General features: G+C 41.3%; 3 protein-coding genes across 3 annotated transcripts; all 3 read right to left on the reverse strand.

Annotated features, from left to right (window-relative positions):
- Positions 1–921: 921 nt before the first annotated feature.
- LOC115674115 (E3 ubiquitin-protein ligase SGR9, amyloplastic) lies at positions 922–2,459 on the reverse strand. Its single transcript, XM_030596447.2, has one exon. The coding sequence runs from the start codon at positions 2,361–2,363 to the stop codon at positions 1,467–1,469; it is 897 nt and encodes a 298-aa protein (XP_030452307.1). The 5' UTR covers positions 2,364–2,459; the 3' UTR covers positions 922–1,466.
- Positions 2,460–7,637: 5,178 nt separating this feature from the next.
- Positions 7,638–10,647, reverse strand: LOC115674119 (pentatricopeptide repeat-containing protein At2g37310). The gene has a single exon (XM_030596451.2). It carries the CDS (start codon positions 10,422–10,424, stop codon positions 8,418–8,420), a length of 2,007 nt encoding a protein of 668 aa, XP_030452311.1. The 5' UTR covers positions 10,425–10,647; the 3' UTR covers positions 7,638–8,417.
- Positions 10,648–16,406: 5,759 nt separating this feature from the next.
- Positions 16,407–17,654, reverse strand: LOC115666470 (uncharacterized). The gene has a single exon (XM_030588188.1). The coding sequence runs from the start codon at positions 17,652–17,654 to the stop codon at positions 16,407–16,409; it is 1,248 nt and encodes a 415-aa protein (XP_030444048.1).
- Positions 17,655–26,967: the final 9,313 nt, after the last annotated feature.

Raw genomic sequence — 26,967 nt, forward strand, 5'->3', positions numbered from 1 at the left:
AACAAAACAGTGTGTGTTTTGTGTGTGTGTGTGTGTGTGTGTGTGTGAGAGAGAGAGAGAGAGAGAGAGAGAGAGAGAGAGAGAGAGAGAAGGTGTATATGTAGGACGGCGGGCTAAAGCTTAAAGCCTTGTTGAGACTGGCCTGGATGATGAACATGCGTACTGTTCCTTCTGACAAACTTATGGGCTGAGTTGGCCCCTTGAGCCGCGAAATAGGAAAGACCAAAGAGATTAAGTGGTCCATTTGGTTGGGCTCAAAGCCATTCTAAACAGCCACACCAGGACAATAGGAACAGTTATATAGTTCACACCACATGCACTGGGCTCTTTAGCGACCGTCTTTTGTTTGTTGGATCATGGAATGCGGTCCCTCGTGGAGAAAATTGTTGCCCGTCCATGTCCAAAGTCAATCGGTTCCTTTGGTGAATTCGTGGGAAACATTGTCTTTGTTTCTTTAGGTTAAGTAGTGGGAGAATTCATTAGATTGTCAAATTGCGTAAAAGGGATTTTCTATGGTTTTGAGCATTCAGTTATTTCGATCAATCATTGGATCAAATCTGATCTAATGATAGAACAACCACTTAATGATTACGTGAACGATAGCATACATTCTTTGGGCAGTTTTCATCTATAACCAAGTAGTTATGCTCAACATTTGATCATGTGAACCTCACGTAGTGTTGGAATGATTTAATATACACAAGGAGTATGCAAGTATCACTCATTTCTCTCGATATTGAGTACATGTGAGCAACACATGTTCCTATCATAAGGGAAATATAAATTTTGTTACAAGAAAGCAAGGGTCATTAGAACTATAAGCAAATATATCATCACATAGTACAGGGATTGAGATAGTCAAAAGGAGGAGAGATTTTAGGTGAGTATGGACTTGTACTAAAATAAGTTCGAACCGTAAAATCCTATGAAACCCACCATATTCAATGGTCAAGATACATTTTATTGTGCGCACCAGACAGACAAGATAATTTCACCAAAGCAATGCTAAGTCGAAAGAAATCAAGCATGAGATGCTACAAACACCATTCCAACATAATACCACTTACATCATCTCCATTGCAAAAAAAAAAAAAAGTAGCATTTCATGCGCCGACTGCGCCATGTTACCTTCGGACTCATGGCCTGCATCAATAACCCCTATTCAAGTCGTCCTTTTTGACAATCCGTCGAAACATATCAACCCCAAGTCGCTACGGCCCTCGCCGTCCAATGTCGGTCGGTGCCGCGGTGGGCTGGGGTTATTTAGTTCCTCCTTGGCCAAAAACAAAAAATTTGTAGACCTCTCTCCCTTATGAAAGATCTATTCCTCCTATTATTGACTTAGTTGGACCTTATTCCAGTATCTATGGTCATCAAATTTTCGTTGTACCATGTACAAACCTTAGCCACAGGCTAACATCTCCTATCTACCACAAATTGATCAGATGAGAAAACCCAACCTCACCTCACCCACATGCATTGCGACACTCGTCGCGCGACCACGTGGACCTCGCGTCGTGGGACCCACTCCCGATCTTCGTCAGGACGTCCCAGAGCCGTCGGATCTCCCCGAACACGTCGTCCGTCGGGAGCTCGAACCGGCAGCAGGGACACGTGTTCGTCTTCCTCACCCACGGCAGTATGCACATCCAGTGGAACGAGTGCCGGCACGGCAGCTCGCACACGTCCCGGCCCCCCTCCATCTCCTCCCTGCACACCGCGCACTCCCCTCCCCCCGCCGCCTCCACCGACGGCAGCGCCACCACCGCCGCCGGCGACGCCGCCACCCGCCGCCTCCCCTCCCCGGCGTCCAGGCAGCGCTCGACCGCTTCCACGAAGTTTCGGCACCGGACCACCATCTCCACGTAGGGGGCTAGGATCCCGCCGCTGAAGGCGCCGATCCCGGCGATCGAGAGGAGGTCCTTGGAGCAGTGCTGCCGGAGGACGGACCGCCATTCGGAGGGGGCGGCGTCCTCGAGGGCGCGGGGGTCGCGGTGGCGGAGCTCGCAGAGGAGGAGGAGCAGGGTCGCCGCGTCGCGGTCGCGGCGGCGCTCGGGCGGCGCGTGGGAGGGGAGACCGGGGAGGAGGGGGAGGTGGCGGGAGAGGAGGCGGAGGGAGGAGAGGAGGTGGCGGGCGATGAGGAGGGACTTGAGGGGGAGCGGGAGGGAGAGGAGGTGGCGGAGGGCGAGGGAGAAGAGGGAAGGGGAGGAGAGGAGGGCGGAGACGCGGCGGTGGTGGTGGTGGAGGTCGGCGAGGACGGAGTCGGTGAGGGCGGAGAGCTGGGGCGGAGAGAGGGTGGCGAGGGCGGCCATGACGGCGGAGGAGGGCGTGGCTTGACGATCTTCGTCGGCTGCGGCTTCCATCGTCAAGTGTATCGGATCGTGCGCTTTTGCTGCGGTGGTAAGCGTGGACTGGGAAGAAGGATTGAGAATGTGGGTAAGACTAAGAGAGAGTGAAATGTATGTCCCCTTTTATATATTTTTGGTTGTATGTGATTTGTTTGTACGACTATTTTGTCCCAAACATACTCCTTTGCATTAAAAGATTATATTATTTCAGAGAAATATTGACACACTGTCTTGTGGGATTGGTAGAAGATTAGATAATAGTAGAAAAATTGTACTTTTATATGAAGATTAAGACATGAGTAACCAAATTTCCCTTAAAAAGAACTGGATCTTTTAATTATAGGGAGTTACTCCAGTGACCACCATTTTTCACTTGGGAAGGTAAAGGTGGGTATTTCAATTCCTCACCTTCTCCGGGAGAGAGCTTGGAGTGTAGGAATGTGTGAAGAGAGAGTAGGGTTTCGATACTTGCGCATAACACTACATACAAGGGCTTGTAAAAGGGAAATAGAATAGCATCAAACCCAAAAAAAAATCGGGTCAATTTGAGACCTCTCGAAGTATTTTTGTAGGAAAAATTTGCACGAGTATAACAAAGATCTATGATCATATACTTCAGGTGGATATAAGTTTTTCCGACTAGATATGATATGGTATTTGATCTTGTAGATTTTAAAAGTTATGGACAAAATTTCGATATTATTTAAGCGACTGTAAAGAAAATAAATTAAAAAGATTTTTCATGGCATGTTATCAATAGATGCTTGGCATGAAGCAAAATAACTTTTTTGGGATAAAAAGTAGATGAAACCGAGCATGACCATTATTTCGAACTTGAAACCCTAATCCCTTTTGCAAGTTCAATTAAGTTGAAAAGCTCAAGGAGGAGGAGGTTTCTAGCTAATAGCATTTTGGTGGTGTGATAACGGGTTTCACAAGTTCGGATCTTTAGGTCACATGTGGTGCGGAATATAAATAATAGAAACCTAACATTTTGTTGCAGTAGAAACCTTGATAATGTTCGTATGGGGTTGTTAGATCTGGTCACCCCTCCTCACCGTTTCAATTGTAAAAAATAAAAATCGAAAAAGTCAAGATCATTGATATCATCTAAAACTAAATTTTCTTTTAAGATACTATATGAGGATGAGAATTAAAACATTTATAAGAGAGGTTATTTTGTAGCTGGACGACAGCACTAACACTACTCTCCGGAGAGTGAGGAGAAATAGACTACGTGGGTCTTTTGTGGTTTTTCCCCCCAATTTGGTTGAGAGTTTGTTTGTTTTAATTGTTCATTTTTGTGTTAAATTCACACATGGGTAACAAGAAAAACTCATAAAAAGGTTGACAAGTGTTCGGACAGCAGCGTTGATGCTTCTACTGGCTGCAGTATAAGCTCTCCGAACTTTTATTAGTGGATGGGGTGGAGTGGGCAAGTAACATTGGCAACCTCTCGAGCGTTATCGTAAGAGTTATAAAAACACGGTTGGAATGTTTGACTTATGCCATAACTACTGCTCATCTTGAGCAAAGTCTGCTACCGTCGTACCGTCAGATGCTAAACTCGGGGCAAAAGGACACTATAAGTGTTATAACTTGTGTACGGCGCTCACTTTGGTGCCATAACTTTTTTTCGGATCACTTTGGTGCCAAGTCGGAGGAAAAACGATCACTTAAGTGTCGTAACTTTTTTTTGGATCACTTCAGTGCTAAAATTTTTGAAAAACGATCACTTAAGTGCTAAAATTTTTGAAAAACGATCACTTAAGTGCCAATCTCCGGCGAGACTCCGGCGAGCCACGTCAGCTTCAGAAATTAATAAAAAAAATGCCACGTCATATTTCCGGCGAAAAATTATGTACGGCACCGGAGTTGGCACTAAAGTGATCGTTTTTCAAAATTTTTAGCACTAAAGTGATCCAAAAAAAAGTTATGGCACTAAAGTGAGCGCCGTACACAAGTTATGGCACTTGTAGTGTTCTTTTGCCCTAAACTCGGAGTAATCCCTACAACTGATAAGTTGAACCTATGTTATGGATGAACTTTGTTAATCCAAATATGATGATTATATTTACTAGGCATAATGACTACTTACTAATTAGATTAAGCTAATATAAGATCAGACCATCACTGTGGTTGGCATAGTGCTATAGGGCTTATTCCAAGTTGCACGGGGCTTAGTGAAGTAACCATAACTTTGGAGAAAATTATCAAATTAGTCATAAACCTATTGTATGAATGTCAACTCATTTATAAAAAAAAATTTCATTTTTGCCAATTGAGTCATAAATCTTTGCGTGAAATTCCAATATAGTACTTCTGACCAATTTTTATTGGAAATTGCTAACGTGACGGTGTGCCACGTAAGACGGCCGGTGATGACTGGATAGGCACGTCAGCGATTCCCGATAGAAATTGATCAGAAGGACAACATTGGAATTTCGCACAAAAAATTTATGGCTCAATTAGCAAAATTGGAAAGTTTAAGATCAAATTGACATCCGTACAATAGGTTTTTGACCGATAAAGCAATTTTCCCCCTAACTTTGATTTTTTCTAAGCTCAAACTATCAAGACGAAGTCTCTATCGGGGCATTCAATATTCTGTCACCTCTCCACTTCATCACTTCATTCATTTCCTTTTTTCATGGTTGTCATAGTGGTCCTCATCCGTAACAGGTCCAATATTTTTTTTTAATGCAGAAGCCTACCTTAAATCATTCAACTTCATTACTTTAACTAGTCTCAGACCATGAGATGGAAACATTGCATAAAACCAATATGGATACAAACCCTGGCTCTTGAATCCATCTAAACCGTTACATTTAATGAGCCTATAACTCCTATGATAGAATTAGGTCATCTATATACCGGTGTACACTCCCAAATTCATGCACTTGCATATGCACAGATTTTTTGTGGGGGAGGGAGGGTTGTGTTACGAATAGGTGATATTTCAATTCGAATTTTGCAAATTAGATTAAGTTCACCTATCAAACTTTTATTAGAAGCGATCCCTTTTGATTGGTATCTTCATCGAAATTTCTATTTTCCCATTCATTGGGTGAGATCCACCCTCAATACATATACATCTTCAATGAACCAAAATGATGAGATGAACTATATAGCTCGGATCAAGAAGTTTATCATTTGGTATGGGGATAAGTGCATTGAAAGTCCTAAAACTTGTCATAAAAGTGCAATCGAGTTCTACAAAAAGTATAATCAAGTCCTAAAACTTGTCATGAAAGTGCAATAGAGTTCTACAACTTTCAAAAAGTGCAATCGAGTCCTAAAACTCGTCATGAAAGTGCAATCGAGTCCTAAAACTTGTCATGAAAGTACAATAGAGTCCTACAACTTTCAAAAAGTGCAATCGAGTCCTAAAACTCGTCATGAAAGTGCAATCGAGTCCTAAAACTTGTCATGAAAGTGCAATAGAGTCCTACAACTTTCAAAAAGTGCAATCAAGTCCTAAAACTCGTTATGAAAGTGCAATTGAGTCCTAAAACTCGTCATAAAAGTGCAATAGAGTCCTACAACTTTCAAAAATTGCAATCAGGTCCTAAAATTTGTCATGAAAGTGCAATCGAGTCTGAAAACTTTCAAAAAGTGTAATTAACGGAAGGACTTGATTAGGTCAATTTAACAAGTTTTCGGACAAGTAGAACTTTTTTAGAGTTTTATGACTCAATTGCACTTTCATGATAAGTTTTAGGACTTGATTACACTTTTTAAAAGTTTGAGAACTCGATTACACTTTTAATAGACTTCCAATAGACTTATTTCTTTGGTATTATTTATGCACATCGGTACAATTACTAATGGAGAAAGCAAAAGTGCACTATCTTCCATGCAGAAAATCCCACGGCATCTCTGGCCATATGTAAAAGCTTTCGAGAAAAGGAGGTGGGATTATGGAGTAGAATATGATATTTGATGTCATAGTTTTTTTTTTGTCCCAAAGCATGTGTCCAATTCAAGCAAATTTTCTTCTTTTCTTTAATGACTCCGGCACTTTTCCTTTTTGCTTTTTCACCGTAACCTAAATACACCGTCAGGACCTGACTACTTGAAAACTCACGAGAAATCCTACAAACTTTATTAATTAGTTAAGTCCAGATCTACCTCTAGCTCCAAAACTGAAAATCCCTCGACGCATCAACCAACTTCGCCAACCTCGAAAAATTGACTCGTGTACTTTTTTTCATTACTATGCATAAAGGTATTTCCATGATGAGAAAGATGAATGGGAACAAGAAGAAAAAGAAGAGAAGAGAATAGACAAGAGTTTCTTTTCTCATCCGTGGCTTCTTCTTCTTTGTCCCCTAACATAACAACCGCAATAATGCAAGGTTTGGTTGGACTTGGCGATTCCACTACTCTTTCACATGTCATGGCCTTGTTATCATCACCTTCTTCGCGGTCACATGCTCCCTACTGTCTCTTGTTTCAAGCTTTTTTTAGTCTTCCAACCTGCATTGGATCCACAAAATCACCACTTTCTAGAACCCAACATTCTTATCTTTCCTCACCAAAGGACATTCAAAGATAGCGCTTTTGCTCCCAAATCAAAGCTCAAATCCTCATCTTCTTTTTGTTGAAGCCGTATTCGGAAATTGCATCTTAGAAATCGTTACCGGAAGTATGAACAACGTTACAAGATTGCCACAGAATTGACATATTGAATGACGACTATTATCACGAATGTGTCTCTTGTGCAGTGCATCAAACTTCCTAGTTGCTAGTTTCTAACTTTGTGGCTCCAAGTTCTAAGGAATTTATTTCACCAAATGTCACTTGTGCATTGAATCTATCCTTGATAGAAGATTTTTTTTATAACTAAATTGGGATAATTACAAGACAAGTAGCAACACTTGACAATTTGCGCACTTAAATCTTAAAACTTTTGCTTCATTAATTTAACTAATAAAAAATTTGCAACTTCACATGCACTTTAAGTCATTTCATCCATTGATGAGAGTACTCAATCGGACCAAGAGTTACAAGTTTTACAACTTAAATGCATGAAATTGACAAATTTTAGGGCTTACCTAATAACTATATCCTATTAAATTTGATGCCGACGGCCTTGGGATATCACATGTTTCTAGAGAAGGCCAAATTGCCGCCAGAGCTCACGAATAACAGTTTCCGGGAGATTGAAAATAAAAAAGTGTACACTTTCAATAATCTCTACACGTCCATTCTGATTTCGCTATTTGCCTACCGAGAAGAGGACATAGACAGAGCATAAGTGTAGATTCAAGGAATCATCAACCACACAGGAAATGATCAGCTTTAGTGCCGACCACAGTTCAAAGGTAAGAACAAACATCAAAAAGGCCACATCATGTTTTAGCTCATCAATTAGAGTATTTGGATGCTTCATGTGCAAGTTCCACCTTTTCAGACTAAAGCAGATGGAAAAAAGCAAAACCAAAACCGATAGCGTCTGAACTGAAGTAAACAACCACAGCAATAGAGGATACATTCATCATGCTCGCTATTGATGATGAGGGCCAGCTTCATTTATAAAAAGGGAGTAAATCAGCTAAGTTGCCATTTTCTACTAAATTAATCATTCTAACTTTGTACACAAAAATTCTTAATCCAAGGTTTCCTCTTTTTCCAGAACATTATCCATGTCAGTCAACCAACTTAAGCATCCTGTTCTTCAGCAATCAGAGATCCTTATATTGTAGGTGTTAAAGAAGACAGTGGTTGCCGCATTGTTAGCAGCATGAAGGAGAGCAGCATACAAATCCAAGCATCACCCAGGCCTAAGAAATTTCATTATGGATCTTAATTCCAAAAGCCACTCAATCATTATGGAGCTTTGAGCCTCCATAGTTTCCTTCACATGGAACTGCTCAGAGTGAATTCGATCCATGTCTTATGCTGATTGATCCCATATATAAAACTTCACATGCTTGGAACCCAGTAACTTTTAATTAATAGCATAACATCAATGGAAGCAAATGAAGTCACAATGCATTTCTCACCATTAATTTTGTCCCCATTCGCTGTTGAATTTGCAAGTAGCTTTAATTTTCTCCCAAAGCTTCATGTGTAAAGAGACTCCTCATCCATCTCTTCCTTGTAAATATACCCTTCTTCTCTCAATGACCCAAGCAGTCCCTCCAAAACTTCGTAAATCTCTTCATGTTTATCACTTGATGCATCTCTTGCAATGAAACTCTTTAACCCTCTGTCCATTTCTATCCAGCTATTGCCTGCAATCTTCTTCAACCCTATGTTCTTCATCTTCCCCCTAACTCTATCTGCTTCTTCCCATCTCCCGGCTTGTGAATATAAATTTGCCATGATAACAAAATTCCCGGTGTTCTCGGGCTCAATTTCAAATAAGTGATCACAAGCAAACTTGCCAAACTCAACATCACCAGATACGGAAGCTCCATTAAGTAATGCACCCCAAACCTTGGCACTTGGTTGAATTGGCATCGTGCGAATAAATTCTGCTGCTTCAGATAGCCTTTTTGCTCGGCTTAGAACACCAACCATGCAAGCATAGTGCTCAACCAAGGGCTCAATGCCATAGTTTGGAAACATTTCGTTGAAAATTTTCCATGCTACATCTACAAGTCCATTGTGGGAACAAGCCGATAAAACTGCCGTAATTGTTACTGGATCTGGTTGGATCCCATGAATCTGCATGTTATCGAACAAGCTGAGAGCCATTGTAGCATCTCCATGAGCTGCATAGGCCGATATTATAGCTGTCCACACAATCAAGCTCCTACCTTTTAGACGATCAAACACCCGTTGTGACCCAACAAGGAACCCCAACTTTGCATAGGTGTCAATAATGGCAGTACTAACATAAGTGTTCTGATCATAACTTCTCTTAACCGAATAAGCATGTACTTCTTTTGCTCCTTTCAAGTATGAAAAAAACGAACAAGTAGGAAGGATGCTTGAAAGTGTCACGGTGTTGGGTCTAGTACCGGAGTCCAGCATTTCTCGAAACAAATCCAAAACCTCCTCGTGATGGTTGTTCTGAACTAAACCTGAAATAACGGCATTCCATGTGCTCAAACCAGGGCATTTCATCCCTTGGAAAATTCCCATTGCTTTGTCAACAAACCCATGAATCATGTATCCTGAAACAATCGCCCCGTACGTAACTTCATCCTTCTCATCCATCTCCTCAAACAACTCCCTTGCATAATCTAGGCTTCCACATTTTGCATAGCACCCGATTAGTGCATTGTAAAGAGAAATATCAACCTCAACTTGGCGGTCTATCACAAGCTTATGCACGTCCATGCCAGTAATCAGATCCCGAGACTGGCCACAGGCCTGCAATACACTAACAACTGTTACTCCATTGGGTCTCAATCCCAATTCCAGCATCTCCCTGTACAGTTCTTTACACTCTTTATAGTACCCACACTGAGAATACCCGGCAATCATGGAGTTCCACGACACGATATCTCTCTCAGGCATCCTATCAAACATAATTCTCGCCAAGCCCACCTCATCACACCTCGTGTAAAATGTAACCAATGCATTCGCCACGAAGATATCCGAGTCAAACCCATTTCTCAGAACAAAGCAGTGCACTTCCCTGGCCAACTTGGGATCACAAAACGACGATGACAACGCCTTCAAAATGCACGATATGGTGTAGAAATCGGGCCTGGCATCCCCCGAGCAAGAGAACACCAGTGACGAAAATAGCCTCAGGGCGTCAACGAATCTGCTCTGGAGCGTGTACCCGATGAGCAAAGCGTTCCAAGAGAAGATGTTCTTGTGGGGAATTTCGTCGAACACCTTGCGGGCTTCGCGGAGGCGGTTCGACTTGGCGTAGAAGGTGATGAGTTTCGAGGCGAGGAAGTTGTCGGGCGCGACGGAAGACGAGACGATGCGAGCGTGGAGCTGCTTGGCTTGGCGGGGCAGTCGTTGGTCGGTGCAGTACTGAAGCAGGCGGCCGAAAGCGCCGCCGTCGAGCCCCCGTGCTCCGACAGGCTGGAGGTTTCGCAGGGCCTGTCGAATGTGGCCGTCGACGGTGTTTGACGCGATGCTGTTCAGTGTCTTCGTGATCTTCATTCACTGGGTTTTCTTTCCTCGTTCGATTTCCCAACGGTCAGTTGTTCAACTGTTCATCATCGTGCATTGCGTTTCGTCTCCGAAGCAAAATTTGTTAACCAATCAACACGCCTATTGCCTTCGCTACACACACGAACAACGTGTAAATATGGTCACGATTGAATCCGACTATGCGTTCGTAATAGCAAATTATTTCCCCGAAGAATAAATAACTTGCGAATCCACTTCGATGCGATTTTAGTGTAGCTCGTCAACACGGCCCAACCGTTGGAAAATTCTCTTGTGAACCGGAAAGTCTTTTATCACAATGTGTGACATCAACATCAACTTTGTGGCCAATGATATTTCATATACACTTGCAAGTTGCAACAATGGCAATCTCATTGCTTTTGATACGGCGGGAGTCGATGGTTCAAATCGAATAATAGGTAGAAACTTATTAGATATTTACTAGGCTTTAATCGCAAATCAATTCGACAAGACCGATCTTTAGGATTTTTCTCTCCATCATCGTGAAGATTATTCTCAGATGGTGTTTCATCTGTCAACAATCAGAATTTTCTAACATTTTGAATGGAAATTTGAAAATTGCAGTGATTGAACATGCTGACTAACCGCCAGATCTGTCAAAATAGGTCATAAGTCCACTTCTTAGGCTGAGTTATATTCAATAAATGCGTCGGTTATATTCAATAAAATGGGAGCATAAATGAATTTAGAATGGTAAAGCTTAAAATAATATGGATGTTAAATAGGTTAACAATTTACTCATACTCAATACACCTCTATGACTCTCTCTTGCTCTCACTCTATATCTCGCTCGCTCACTCCACGATTTTACCTCAGTTTGGGTTTGAGTTATCCTATATTAGGTTAAATAATGAAGTATTTTTGCAATATGGATTGAATCGGATATGTATTAGGTATGAGTTGGGCTAGGTATGAGTTATTAGATTTGTATTGCATAGAAATGGATAAAAATGAGTTAAACGAATCAATTTGGATCGGACCATTTTCAACCTGACCCAAACCTGACTTGACCTACCCGTTTAACGGATCTCCTAGAGGCTTAAAGGCAAGCTTGGAAATTGAAATTTTGGAAGCGTCAATTAATCTTCGATTGTTATTGAAAAAACATAAAGTGATTATTGTTGGAGATATAATTGTCCATTTAAGATATATTGAATCAATCTAGGATTTGGATTGATTAACTGAATCAATTAGTGATTCAAATTGATTCTATATCTTTGTATTATTTACTTTTATTGTCTGTACATTGCAATATAAATACATGTAAAGAATGCATATCAAATCAATAGAGTGAATACAAATAAATTTCTCAAATTCTCTTCTTTCTCACTTTTTTTTTTGGTCGGAAAATTAAAGGCAAAAGAACACTACAAGTGCCATAACTTGTGTACGGCGCTCACTTTAGTGCCATAACTTTTTTTTGGATCACTTTAGTGCTAAAATTTTTGAAAAACGATCACTTAAGTGCTAAAATTTTTGAAAAACGATCACTTAAGTGCCAACTTCGGTGCCGTACACAATTTTTCGCCGGAAATCTGACGTGGCATTTTTTTATATAAATTTCTGAAGCTGACGTGGCTCGCCGGAGATTGGCACTTAAGTGATCGTTTTTCAAAAATTTTAGCACTTAAATGTTCATTTTTCAAAAATTTTAGCACTTAAGTGATCGTTTTTCAAAAATTTTAGCACTAAAGTGATCCAAAAAAAAGTTATAACATTTAAATGATCGTTTTTCCTCCGACTTGGCACCAAAGTGATCCGAAAAAAAATTATGGCACCAAAGTGAGCGCCGTACACAAGTTATGACACTTATAGTGTCCTTTTGCCGAAAATTAAATATATCATTCACTAAGAAAGGATAGTAGGACCCGATAAATGGGCATCAGTACATAAGAGCTCCCAAAGTGCTTGGGGAGGGGAGAAGACCCAATTCAAAGGTAGGTAGTTTTTTTTTGTAGGCTTTCGTAACCCAGTCCGCTACAAAGTTGGCCTCTCTATAACAATGAATAACCCGGATACTAGAGAAGGATCGTAGCAGGTCTTTGCATTTCAAGATAAGCGCGTGAACTTCCCAACTAAGTTGATCTGGACTCTCTAAGGCATTGACTAAGTCCAAACTGTCAGACTCAAGTACAAGGACTTCGTATCGTTTGGGAAAGAAGTGAGTTAGGGCTTCTAACAAAGCGAGAGACTCAGCCATCGGCGGGGACGACGTTGCCACCGTACGAGCTGCTCCGTCCAACAACCTTCCGACGAAATCACGGCAAACGCAGGCGATCGAACCTTCCAAAGCTCCAGGTTCGTACGCTCCATCGATGTTTATCTTATAAGTTCCATACAGCCGTGGATTCCAAGTCCCTAAAAAATCGTCGGCTTTGTTCCCAGATCTGCTTGATTTGGGGTTCCATCTGTTAAAGCTCTTCAACCCAGCTAGAACAGAGTCGATGAGGTTGATTGTATCGGGTTTTCTGTTCTTGAAGATGGCTTGGTTGCGCGCCTTCCATATATTCCATAGTGTTGCAGCAGATTAGGTGAGTTGCTTGACTTTCCTTTCAAATTCCCGAACCAATCTTCAATTCGAGTAAGACCCTGACTTGATATATGAACATTCAGCATAGGGTTCGACCAAATTTCCTTCGTCCAAGGACACAATAAAAACAGGTGCTCCACAGTTTCCACGCCTCGATTGCATAAAGAGCATGTGGGATCAGGTATAACTTTTCTTCGAAATAAATTCTCTTTAGTTGGGAGAGCATTCTGGCATAAATTCCACATGAAAATTCTAACCTTGGGTGGAGAGTGCAATTTCCATATATTTGTCCAGAGGATGGGAGGAGGTTGAAAAGAAGTTGAGGCTTGATTTTCATTCTGTTTATTTGCTTTCTCTCAAATGTAGTTGTATCCACTTTTAACTGTGTACTTGCCTGCTTGAGTTCTAGTCCATACGAGCCGGTCTTTCTCTGTTTGGGGTTTAATCGGGATAGCAAGGATTTCTCTCACTAATTGATCCTCAAAATGTTCAGTTAAAACTGTTTCATCCCATATGCCTTCCTCACTAATAATGAGTTCAGAGACAAAACGTGGTTCATCTCTATTAGCAGGACCTCCTATGATTCCCCTCTTCAGCCATTTATCCTCCCTGATTCTTATCTGTGAACCATCCCCTACTGCCCACAGCACTTGGGGTGAGATGGAGTCTCTTCCTAGGATCAGACTTTGCCAACCCCATGAGGGGCGTTGTCCCTTTTTCGCATGCCAGAAATCTCTATGAGGAAAATAAAGGCCCTTAACTAGAATGCTCCAGAGAGAGTTTGGACTGTTACTCAGACGCCAAGCTTGCTTTCCTAACATTGCTTTATTGAAGGAGAGCAGATCTCCAAATCCCAAGCCACCCTTATCCTTTCTTGTCTTCAGAATATCCCATCTCTTCCAGTGAATTCCGGCTTTGGTCTCACTGGTTTTCCACCAGAATGAAGCAATTTTCTGTTCAATAGCCTTACAAATAGAAATCGGGATCTTAAAAACAGACATGGCATATTGTGGTAATGCTTGAACCACCGCTTTAAGCAAAACTTCTTTACCAGCTTTTGACATTAGTTTTTCCTTCCACCCTTCTAGTTTGGAATTGACTTGTCCTAAAATCCAAGCAAACATTTGTTTTTTCGATACTCCCCAATCCGAAGGAATTCCAAGATATTTGCCAGTTTTGTCAATAATAGGAACTCTCAATTCCCTTGCCATATTGTCTTTCAGAGTTTGGGGGCAATCACTACCAAAGAAAATCCCCGATTTGTTTAAGTTTATAGCTTGTCCAGATGCTAGGCAATATTGATTCAGGATAGATGCCAAATTCTGACACTCTAGAATTGTACCATTCAAGAAGAATGTTGAGTCATCCACAAAGAGTAAATGAGAAAGGGTGGGACACCACCTGTTCAGTTTAATCCCTGTGATACTTCCATTGTCCACAGCTGTCTTCATTAATGAGGACAGTACATTTGCCACCAGAATGAAAAGGTAAGGAGATAGGGGGTCCCATTGCCTAATCCCTCGAGAAGGTTTGAAGTAATGGAGAGGTTCTCCATTAAATTTAACGCTGAATGAAACTGTTGTGACACATTTCATAATTCATCCCACCCATTTCTCATCAAAGCCAATCTTGATTAGGCATGCCTCCAAGAAATCCCATTCCACTCGATCGTAGGCTTTCTTCATGTCTAACTTGAGAACCGCTTGAAATTTCTTTCTTCTCTTTCGAATTCTAATTTGATGCAACACCTCCTGGACAATAAAGATGTTATCTTGAATTTGCCTCCCGCCGACGAAAGCACTTTGTTCCATTGCAACAAGTTCTGGTAGAAGTGGTTTGAGTCTATTGGCCAGCACTTTTGAGATAATCTTGTAGCCAAAATTACATAAACTAATTGGGCGGTATTGATCTAGTCTCTATGGGTTCGGGACTTTTGGGATAAGGGAGATTTGTGTTTTATTTAAATCTGGTGGCAGGGATCCACTGTTGAAGAAATTCCTCACCTCCTTTAGAATATCCCATTTAATCTCTTCCCAATTCTGCTGATAAAACAAACCACTAAGGCCATCAGGCGCCGGTGCTTTTGCTGCGCCGAGCTGGAAAGTTGCATTCGTTACTTCTTCCAAGGTTGCTTCAGCCAACAAGAGGTGATTCATCTCTTCTGTTACCACCCGAGATACCTAATCCAGAACTGGGGAGAAATTTCGAGGGCCGATAGATTGATATAGATCTCGGAAAAAAAAGTATAGTATGTTCTTTCAACTGGCACTGCTCAAATAGCCATGTATTCTCTAAATTCTGAAGCATAGAGATCCTATTCCTCTGTCGCCTCTGAATGGTAGTTGCATGAAAAAAATTTGTGTTTCTATCTCCCCATTTCAATCAATTAATTCTCGATCGCAGCCCCCAATACATCTCTTCCCGCCTCCATAAATAATCAATATCTTCTTGCAGGTTTTTGATTCTCACTTTGTCAAAGGACCCCATGGTATTGTTTGTCAGCCACTGCAGTTCCTGTTTCAGCAAGCTGATTTCCCTATGTCCATTCGCGAATTTCTTCTTACTCCATTTGGAAAGAGCAAAAGTTACGGCCTGCAACTTCCCGACTAAATCCTTTTCAAAGTGAGTGGGAGAGCTCCAAGTTTCTTTCACCACCTTTCTACATTCATCACTCTCAAGCCAGAAGGCTTCAAACTTGAATTCCTTTTTTCGTTTTACAGGGTTAGCCCAAAGAGATAGAAGTATAGGACTGTGATCTGATCCTATTGCTAGGAGAGCATAAGCTTCCGCGTCAGGGAACATCAACCTCCATTCAATTGTACATACCACCCTGTCAAGTCGTTCTTTAATGTACTCATCCCCTTCTCTATTATTGGCCCAAGTGAACGCACACCCTTTACTGTCAATGTCTATCAATGAATAGGCATATAGACAATCCCGAAAAGCATTCATTCTATAGTTTTCAGCCAAGCGCTTTCCAACTTTTTCCCAGTATAACCGCACCTCGTTAAAGTCACCCAAACACACCCAAGGCAGTACATTCATGGAACTTATATTTCGCAATTCCTCCCAAAGTTGTAGCCTTTTTTGGTACAAATAAGAAGTATGAACAAATGTAACTCTCATTTCCTTTCCACTAACCACCTCTTTACACCTCAAATTCACAAATTCCTCAGACATTGAGTCTTTTTCTAGTGAAATTCTTTCATCCCACAGAATAGCCAAGCCTCCCGCCGTGCCCACAGGATTAACTACAAAACAACTCTGAAACTGGAGTCTTCTCTTTATTCTCTGAATAACTTCATCCTGATTTTTTGTTTCCATCAGAAAAACCACAGTGGGCCTAAAACGAGCCACTAAAGCTCTTAATTCTCGGACTGTCAAGGGTGTGCCCAACCCTTGACAGTTCCAGCATAGTATATTCATGGTTCACTTGGTGGCTTATTAGGGCTAGCCACCAAAGCCCATGCAGCGACTTCTTCCGTTGTACGAACAGGTGTTTCAAGAAGTTGAGTTTCATCCAGCCAAGTTGGGGTTTTAGGTAGTGAATTGTAAGGACTGAACCTCTTTTGTTTTTTGGTTGAGAGAGTTTTTGGTTCCTTACGGCTCTTCTTTCTGTTGCCTTCTGAACTTGTTTGGGCAGGCTGAGAATTCAAGCCTTTCTCATGAGTAGGGCCTGTAAGCAGAAGTGCTCTTTTACCAGAATTATGCATTGTTATCTCCTGCGTGTAGTAGGGATCTGTCCTCATTTGATCTCTCTGTTGTATGTTGGAATTAATACTGGGAGAGATGGGCTGAACATCTTCCATAACCGCATTTTGCCTTTGGTGCTCAGGAGTTTCAGGGATACTCTCTTCAATTTCTTCTACCATAGATTCCTTCTTGTAGAAAACTTTCCAAAAGGGACTGTGCCCTGGAGTTTCAGCTTTCAGCCAGCTTCCAAAACAACTTCCCAACTCTATCGTAAATTTTTCTGCATCATAGGGAATGTCTTTGCAGTAATTAGCATAGTGTCCAATCTTCCCACACGAGTAACAAAAGAAAGGCAGCCTTTCGTATTTAAAATCAAGCCAGACCTTCCTATTTTGGTGTCGCATCAATTGTCCAACTCTCAGTTCAGTATCCATGTCCATTTCTACTCTCGCTTTCCCAATTCTTTGAGCTGCAGGGCCTCGAGCATCTATTTTCACTTCTAGTACCTTCCCCATCGAGCTAGCAATTTTCTTTACCATACCTTCAGAATTCCATTTAAGAGGGAGTCCAAAAATTCTAACCCAAAAGGCACAGGTCTTGAACTCATAACAATGGAGAGGAGTATCCGGTTCCCAGGGTTTCAAGAGCAGTAAATGATTAGAAAAAGACCAAGGACCTCCTTCCAGCACTCGATTCTTTTCTCCTTCATTACGAAATGCAAAACTGAACTTGCCATTTTCGAGGGGTTTGACCTCTACATACTCATTCCTCCAAGCCTTCTTCATAGCTGTTTGGAGTGCTTGGAAATTTACGCTAGGGTTTTGGAAAAGTTGCCCAATAAGAGAGACCCGACATTCCATGATTTTTTCCTCTGAAAGTTCCTCATCTAGAATATTCATATCATTTTCGTACATTAACTTACCCAGTTTATTGCAGAGATGTGCCAAACGCTCAGCAGCACCTTCTTCCTCATCCATCATCAACGTTCTTTAGTAGCTCGAAACCCTATTAAAAATGGGACACAACACTTGGAAGCATTCACCGGTAGTAGAGGTCAAAAGGCCCAGAAAGCCAAAAAATCGCAGAAGGAGCCAAGAAATTTGTGGAGGGCAACATGGGTGCGAGACAAAGCTGTGATAATGGGAATGGATTTGTGGGCAGGTTTCAAAGGTGGGTGACAAGGCTGAGAACCCAAGAGCCAAAGACACGCATATGCTTCAATGGTTGTGGGATAGGGAAGAAGCTGTAGAAGAGAACAAAGAGTTGAACCACAGATGCAAAGTGAACACTGGGAAACTTATCGAAGAGAGTAGAGAAAGCAGGAAATCGGGTTAAATCATGGTGGAAGGTTGGGGCTTTTGGTAGGGTTTGGGTTAGGGTTTAAGGTATAGGAAGCCATAGCTACACAAAGCGGTAGGGAGGAGCTACACAAAGCGGTAGAGAGGAGGACGGCAATTAGCTTGCGACCAACATCTTCTTTCTCACTTCATGTCGTGGTATATGAGCTCATGTTCCTAGTTTAGCTTTCGCAAATTTTCTTCCTTAATTGCCTTCCATTTTTCTTTTCTATCCTTGTTGTTGCGAAAAACACTAATTTGCAAAACAAAGTTAGCACTCCGGCATAGGAATCAGTTTCTTTTTAGCGATTCTGTAAAAAAAAATAATACTCTCTCACTAATTCAATGGCAAATTTTTTTTCAAGATCTGAAGACCAAATTCCAGAAGAAAACCTGGAGGGTATACTTCATTTGGATCCACCTATGAAACCAACACTGACATATCCCACCGGAGTCACACCAAGTTAGGAGTCCATCGTACAAATCTAGCCCATCTAGCAAGATCCTATTCAGGCCCAGCAAAACCAGGGGCAACCCAATTTGGGGTAGCCCATTAGATGTCTGCCTGTCCAAGGCCCATTCAAGCCATCCTGGTATGAGCCGAGCCATTCGAATCCAAGGTACAGCTTTCAAGAGCCAACGAATCAGGCCCAAAATCCCCAAGGCCTAGTTAATCAAGGCCACGAAGAGCACAACCAGACTCGAGGGAGCCTGTCGGCCAATATTGGGGTAAGCCCAACCCCTAGGCCTAGAATGTATTATCCGCGTCAAGTATCCGAATCTAGTATATCAGGTCAGGGAACGAATCCCTACCTGGTTATTCAACCTAGATTGATGTTGTTCTCAATTCCTGCTGCCAATGGTTGCCTGGAGCCCGATGACCCACTGTACACTTCCACCACCGACTGACCGGAGTTGCAACTCATCAACGAACAATTGTCCGATCTCAAGAATTATTCCAGGTGGTCCCAAGAATTTCGGCGAGCTCTAGTAACAAAGGATAAAGATGGTTTTCTTGACGGAGTCGTCCCAATTCCCTCCTACGAGAATCTGGCACGACACAGGAGGAAATGCAACCTCGTCCGAACATGGATCAGCAATTGCATTTCACCAAAAGTGGTGGCCGGACTTCTTCTGACGGAGGACTCAAGGTACATGTGGGAGAATATCAAAGAGATGTATGGTAAGCTAGATCGGGCGAGGGAAGAACAGCATTGGTGCCAAAACTTGTGTACGGAGGCCACTTTGGTGCCAAAACTTTCAATCGGATCACTTAAGTGCTAAAAGTTGTGAAAAACGATTACTTAAGTGCCACTTCGCCGGAAATCCGACGTGGCATTTTTTTATTAATTTCTCAAGCTGATGGACTCGCCGGAGGCTGATGTGGCATTTCTTTTCTTTTTTTTTTCCTTTTCTTTCTTTTCTTTTTTTTTCCTTTTCTTTCTTTTTTCGTTTCTTTTCTTTTTTTTTTCTTTTCTTTCTTCTTATTTCCGATGGCCGGCGTCCGGCCACCGGCCATGGCCGGCCTCGCCGGGCCTTGCCTTCCTCCGGGCGAGGCTGCCGTGGCCTCAGCGAGGGCTGGCCTCGCCGGATACGGGTGAGGCGAGCCTCGCCGTGGCTCGCCCCGCCCAAGCGAGGGTCGAGGTCCCAGGCGGGCGAGCCCCGACGAGGGCTCGCTCGCCAGATCCGGCGAGGCCGGCCCTCGCCGAGCCACGGCGCCTCGCCGGATCTGGCGAGGCGAACCTCGCCGGGGCTCACCCCGCCCGGGCGACCTCGACCCTCGCCGGGCGGGGCGAGCCTCGGCGAGGGCTCGCCTCGCAGATCCGGCGAGGCCACTGGCGCCTCACCGGGCCTCGCCCGGAGGAAGGCGAGGCCCAGCGAGGCAGCCGTGGCCTCGGCGAGGGCCGGCCTCGCCGGGCCTCGCCCGAAGGAAGGCGATGTCAGGCGAGGCCGGCCATGGCCGGTGGCCGGACGCTGGCCATCGGAAATAAGAAGAAAGAAAAGAAAAAAAAAGAAAAGAAAGAAGAAAATCAGAAAAAAAAATATTTAAAAAATTTGAATTATACACATGGAAATGCCACGTGTCATTAAAATTTAAATATAAAAGCCACGTATTAAATTTGATCGGAATTTCTCGCCGTTGGCACTTAGGTGATCGTTTTTTTTCCGATTTGGCACTTAAGTGATCGCCGGCGTAAACTTTTGGCATTTAAGTGATCCAAATGAAAGTTTTGGCACCAAAGTGGCCTTCGTACACAAGTTTTGGCACCAATGCTGTTCTTCCCCCAGATCGGGCCAAATTTTTTTCTTTTACGCAAGCACTCAGCGAATTAAAGCAAGGGAACATGACGGTCATAGCTTGCTTCAACAAGCTTTTAGCACTTGGGAACCAACTAAAAGCAGCCGAAGAAAAACTCGAGGGACCAGACTTGATGTTGCAACAGTACAAATCTATAAGGGAAAGGGAGAAAGTGACTCGTTTTCTTTTAATTTTGAACGAGACTTACTTACCTTTTCACTTTCGGATTCTGGCAATGGAACCAGTGTCGTCCTTGGCCAGATTTACCAACTCGCTGTCCAAGAGGAAAGCCAACGACTGGCTTCATCGAAATACGCAAAAGTCGGGGAATTTGTACTCTTTTCGGCTCAAGCAAGAACTCAACAGAGAGGAGTCACCAGAAAATCGAGGGCGGAAGGGTGGAGACATGTTGTGGCATCAACACTAGGGTTTGCTAAAGAAGAAAAAAGCTTTCCATGCAGAATGGACGGTCTAGATTTAAATTAAAGATTGGACGGCTCACGTGCGAAGCATCTAGTGTCTGGATCGGACATCTCCTATGAGGCCACGTTAGCACCGATATTCAAATCCGGTGGTCCATCTCCTGCCACGTCTTAGAAGGGAAATGGACAAGATTTATAAGGAAAATTTTAAAAAAAATTTGTGATTATTGCAAATGTCCACATCACACAATAGATACTTGCTGGAAATTGCATGGAAAGCCCAGAGAAAAAGGGAAGAAAGAAAGGGAATTCTTAGCTGATCAGGTCATGGGGCAAAGCATTGTCAAAGGAAGTCAACCAATTACTCATGATCAATATCAATAACTCGTGAAGGCCTTGAAACAATTGGAAATTTATGATAAATGGCAAGTTTTTCGGGTACTTCCTACTGCTTAATGAATTTCATTTCAAATGATGCATAGATAATTGATTCAGGTGTTAGTGACCACATTATTTGCTACAAAAGATTCATTACTCATGTTCATGCAAATATGAATTCACCTATATCAATTCGTCTTCCCAATGGGCATATTACTTATGTCACAGAAATTGGCATGGTCAACCTTACCTCCTCCATTACCCTTCGATATGTCATCTATGTTCCTCAATTCCAATTTAATCTCATTTCTGTTTCCGAAGTTTGCAAAGACAATTCCTGTCATGTCTTCTTCAATTATGATAATTGCTTCTTTCAAGCCCTTTCGACTGGCAAAATGATGGGCTTGGGTAGTATTTCACAAGGGCTATATTTCTAGACCAGCTTTTGACAAAATTTTAATTTATTGTGTATTTCCTTGAATAAACAATTTTTGTGTAATACCGCTACCAATGATTAAGTTTTCTTTTCTCATCAACGATTGGGTCATAGTGCTTCCTTTTCACCTCCTCACTGCAAAATTTGTCCTTTAGCAACGCAATTACGTACGCAAGTTCCTACTAGCAAATCACGTGCCATCAACATTTTTTCACTTATTCACGTTCATGTTTGGGGTCCTTATCACACTCCACATCGTGATGGATCTCATTTCTTTCGTACTATTGTGGATGATTATTCTCAGGCCACATGGGTTTTCCTTATTCAATCAAAGAGTAAGTCTCTCTTTGTCTTAAAATAGAATAAGGAATGCAGGAGTGCCATAACTTTCGTACAACGCTCACTTGAGTGCCACAACTTTTTTCTCACTCACTTAAGCGCCACATCGGAGTAAAATCGATCATTTGAGTGTCATTTCCGAAAAATCACCATACATAGATTTTTTTTATTAATTTTCCATTACGACATGGATTTTTTAAATTTTTTTTATTAATTGTGAACGTCGGCACTGTCGATGCCACGTAAGACGACCGGCGTCCATGTCTAATTTTCCGGTGAGGCAAATCGCCGATAGTACTTAAGTGATCAATTTTTCAAATTTATAACCCTCAAGTGAGAGTCGTAAGAAAATTATCTAGTATACTTATCCCAAAAATGCTTATACATGTGCCTGTTAAAGGAGTGATTATTTAAATATTTATGAAAATTATCAATTTAGTCCTAAACCTTGTATGGATGTCAATTCAGTTTTGACTTTCCAATTTTGTCAATATAGTCTTACACATTTGCGCAATTTTTAAATGCAGTCTTTCCTGCCAATTGTTGTTGCAATACGACATGGAAATCAACAAATTGCCCACACCAACATGCCACTTAGGACAGCCCGCAATGACTACATGTTAGAAATTATTTGTGGCAATTGGTGAGAAAGATTACATTGAAATATCGCCAAAAGGTTTAGGACTACATTGACAAAACTGAAAAGTAGGGCTGATTAAATGGAATAATTAGTTGTTAACAAGAAAATTATGACAATTGTAATTGCATTATAAGACAATCCAATCAAAGAATTGACATACATATTTTTTGTCAATTCTAAATGCATCAGAATTTCCAAAGAAAGAGAAGAAAAAAAGGTAATAAATAATCTTAAATCTTTGTGATCAATTTAAGGTAAGAGGGGCGTTGGAAGTCAAAAAATGGATGGAAAAAGCGTGAGCCTTTATGTGTCTATATTTTTCACATAATTGCTCATTTAAATGTTAGATCTAACCTACTTATTTATATTTGAGTTGATTCAAGTAAAATAAGGAGAGAGTATGATGGGTTTCTAGAGTCAAGGATCGTACGGTGGTTGGAAAAAAGGAGAGGCGAAGGAGGTAATTTATAATTGATAAAACTTATGTGTTAGTGCATAATAATTGATTTAATGATATTTTAATTTTGATCTTTGTTGAAAATTAAATTTAAAATATTTTGGATTTTAGATACAATGGCCCTCATTCATGAGAAGTACCTAGTTTTATATATATGGTACTTGCTTCTAATAATATGCCTTATAAAGAATCATTTAATGCAATGCATTTGTCTTCACGGGACCCTTATGGTAAAGATCACAAGGATAACTACACTAATTGGCCCTTTCCCAACCTTTTCACTTATAAAAAAAAAATTAGGATAAGGATAACAAGAGTATCATGACTTTCGTACAGTGCTAACTTGAGTGTCACATCAGAGTAAAATCAATCATTTGAGTGTTATTACCAGTAAATCGTCTTATGTGGATTTTTTTTAATTAATTTTTCATTCTGACGTGGATTTTTTTGAATTTTTTATTAATTGCCCATGTCAGCGCTGGTGATACCACGTAGGACGACTGGCATCACGTTGAATTTTTTAGCGAGGCAAATCGCCGATGGTACTTAGGTGATCATTTTTTCAAATTTGTGGCACTAAAGTAAGCAAAAACAAAGTTATTGCATTCCAGTTAGCGCCATACGAAAGTTATCGCACTCCTAGTGTACTTATCCGGTCTTAAAACCTTCTTCTCCATGGTAAAAAATCAATTTGGGACATTCAAACTGAATGGAAGCAAATTTCTTGACAATGAATGTGCAACCCTTTTCTCTTCACATGGAATCCTTCGTGAACGTTCGTGCACTTACACTCTACAACTAAATAGGGTTGTCGAATGTACACACCGTCACCTCTTGAAAGTTGCACATGCTCTTAAGTTCCAGGCTTCCATTCCAGAAATTTTTGGAAAAATTGTGTGTTCACGGCAACTTATCTAATCAATTGAATGCCATTTCGGATTCTCGATAGACGAACTCCTTTTGAGTTACTTTTTGGCGAAAGATTGAGATTCATCATTTAAGAGTTTTTAGTTGCTTATGCTATGCTACTGCTGTGGGTCCTCGGGGCATAATGGCTCCCTGCGCCCGTCGATGTATTTTCATGGATTATCCGACTCTCCAGAAAGGTTATCATGTTTTCGAACCATCCACCGGGAATTTCTTTGTGAGCAGAGATATTATCTTCAAAGAAAATATATTTCCCTTCCAGGATGAAGAAAAGTCAAATGAATATTCTGGATCCACTGATAATCATCGCACACTTTTATCCGAAGAGGATTTGTCTCCATATTAGCAATTATTAATCATTACACCTCCGATAAATCTGATATCCTCTCTAGCAATAGAGAGTGGTGAGGGTCCTTCATTTCCTCCGGATTATCCAACTAAGAATTCCATCCAATCAATTGAAGAAAACTCCATACTTCCTTTAACACATCTCTTATGGAAGATATTGTTGATACATCGATTCCTCCTATACCTAAGGAAGGCACAACTAAGCAACCTCGACGTTCAGGGTGTATTGCTCGTCCACCCATATAGACCAAGGATAATGTATGTGCCACATTGAATTTTTCAAGTACTTACTATCCTGTTTCCTCATATGTTTCATTTAATCAACTATCATCGAAACATATGTGTTGCATCAGTCGTATCTCCGAGGAATGAGAATTGTCATCCTACAATGAGGCAGTCATTGATCCACGTTGGTAGAAAGCCATGGAGGCTGAATTGCATGCCTTAATGAAAAATCAGACTTGAGATATTGTACCCTTACCTACTCATTGTAAACTAATTGGCTGCAAATAGGTGTACAAGATCAAAGGTCTATTGAAAGATAGATCTATTGAAAGATACAAGGCGCATCTAGTGGCCAAAGGTCTCATGTAACGAGAATGTTTTGATTACCATGAAACTTTCTCTAGCAAAAGAAGTCACAGTTCGTTCCTTCCTATCCATTGCTACATGTTGCGACTAGCAACTACGTCAAATGGATATTCACAATGCTTTTCTCCATGGTGATATGGATGAGGAAATTTACATGGATTTTCCGCAGGGTTTACGGAGATAGGGGAGTAAAGAGTATGTCGCCTTTGTAAATCTCTTTATGGCCTTAAGTAAGCTTCCTGCCAGTGGTACGCGAAATTTACTACTGCACTCACAACTACTCATTCTAGGCAGTCCAAACATGATTATGCACTATTCACATGGACAAAAGGTGCATCATCTATCTACTTGATGATATACGTTAGATGACATACTCATTATGTGATTTGACGAATCTACTATCGAGAATCTTAAGAAATATCCGCATGCTATTTTTCACATTAAAGATCTGGTCCTCCTAAATATTTCCTTGGAATTAAGATTGCCCGATCGAACCTAAGGATCTCACTTAGCCAATGGAAATTTGTCCTGGAAATTATATCAAAATAAGGTCTATCAAGGCGTAAGCCAGCCATTATTCCTATCGAGCAGAATATCAAGTTAACCATGTTTGATTATGATACGAGAATATTGTCCAATAGTGATGATCCACTACTTAGGAACCCATCAAGCTATCTGAGGCTTGTAGGAAAGCTTATCTACCTCACTATGACAAGACTTGACATATGTTATGCAGTACAAACACCGAGCTAGTTTATGCATAACCCAAAGCAATCTCATATGAATGCAGCTGTGAAAGTTGTGAAATATTTGAAAAAATGTCCAGGACTTGGAATACTTCTTTCTCAAGAGTGCAACACTAGAAATGACCACTTATTGTGATACAGACAATTCTACCTGTCTTATGACCTGAAAATCTATCAATGGGTTCTGCATTATGTTTGGAAAATCCTTATTTTAGTGGAAAACAAAGAAGCAATCAGCCGTGTCATTGTCATCAGCTAAGGCCAAGTATCGAGCTATGGCTAAGACTGTCTATGAGATAGTATGGAAGCGAGGCCTACTTCTAGACCTTGGCGTGCAAGTTAAGGGGCCAACTACGTTGTTTTGTGATAATAATGTAGCACTCAAGTTTGCAGATAATCCCATAGTTCAAGAGAAGACAAAGCATATAAAGGCTGACTGTCACTTCACTCGAGACAAGATCCAAGAAGGGATAATTAGAACCAAAGGAGTCGCGACTTCAAAATAGTCTACGGATATTTTCATCAAACCCTTGTGTCAAAGACAACTAGACGTGTTAAATGGGTCTTAAAACTCATATATGACCTATTTAAAAAATAAATTGGTCAATATAACTTTGAAGAGCCCATCTTAAATGGGTCTTAAAGTTTTAAGCCTATCATAAATGGGTCTTAATGAGTTGAGTGTGGAACCCATTTCCAACCCACTCATTAAGCCCACCCCTTTTTTATAAAAATATTTTTTTAAAACATCGAATTTTTTTTTCTTTTTTCTTTTATTTTCTTTCTTTTTTCTTTTCTTTTTCTTTTGTTTTTTTCTCTTTCTCTTTTTGGCTGGTGGTCGGCCATTGTGACGGCCGGCGACCAGCCATCGGCCACAGGAGAGGAACGACCTCATCACAAGTCGATCTCGCCCGAGGGGAGCGAGGCTTGGCTCGCCGGAATCGGGCAAGCTCGAGGCTTGCCTGAGGCCGGCAAGGCCTCGGCCTCGTCAGATTGGCGACCTCAAGCTTCATCAGGCTCCGGCGACCTCGAGCTTCGTCGGCCTCCGACGAGCTCATCCTCGCCTGTGGCCGGTGGTCGGACGCCGGCCGTCGTTGTGGCCGGCCACCGGCCAAAAATAAAGGAAAAATTAAAAATTAAAAATTGGATTTAAAAAATTTAAAATTAATAAAATTAAAAATTATATTGTATGAAAATGTTTTAGTAGTATAATTTTAAAAAAAGTCATAAGAAACAAGTTTTCCTATATTAAGTTAAATATAGAAGTGTTTTAGCAATATGGGTCGGGTATGGATTGAGTATGAGTCGAGACAGGTATGGGTTGGGATATTTATATTACAAATAAATGGGTCATAAATGGGTTAATGGGT

This window comes from Syzygium oleosum, unplaced genomic scaffold (genome assembly GCF_021117445.2).
Source record: "Syzygium oleosum isolate NSW1041296 unplaced genomic scaffold, Sole_v2.1 Sole_v2.12, whole genome shotgun sequence".
Classification (NCBI taxonomy): domain Eukaryota; kingdom Viridiplantae; phylum Streptophyta; class Magnoliopsida; order Myrtales; family Myrtaceae; genus Syzygium; species Syzygium oleosum.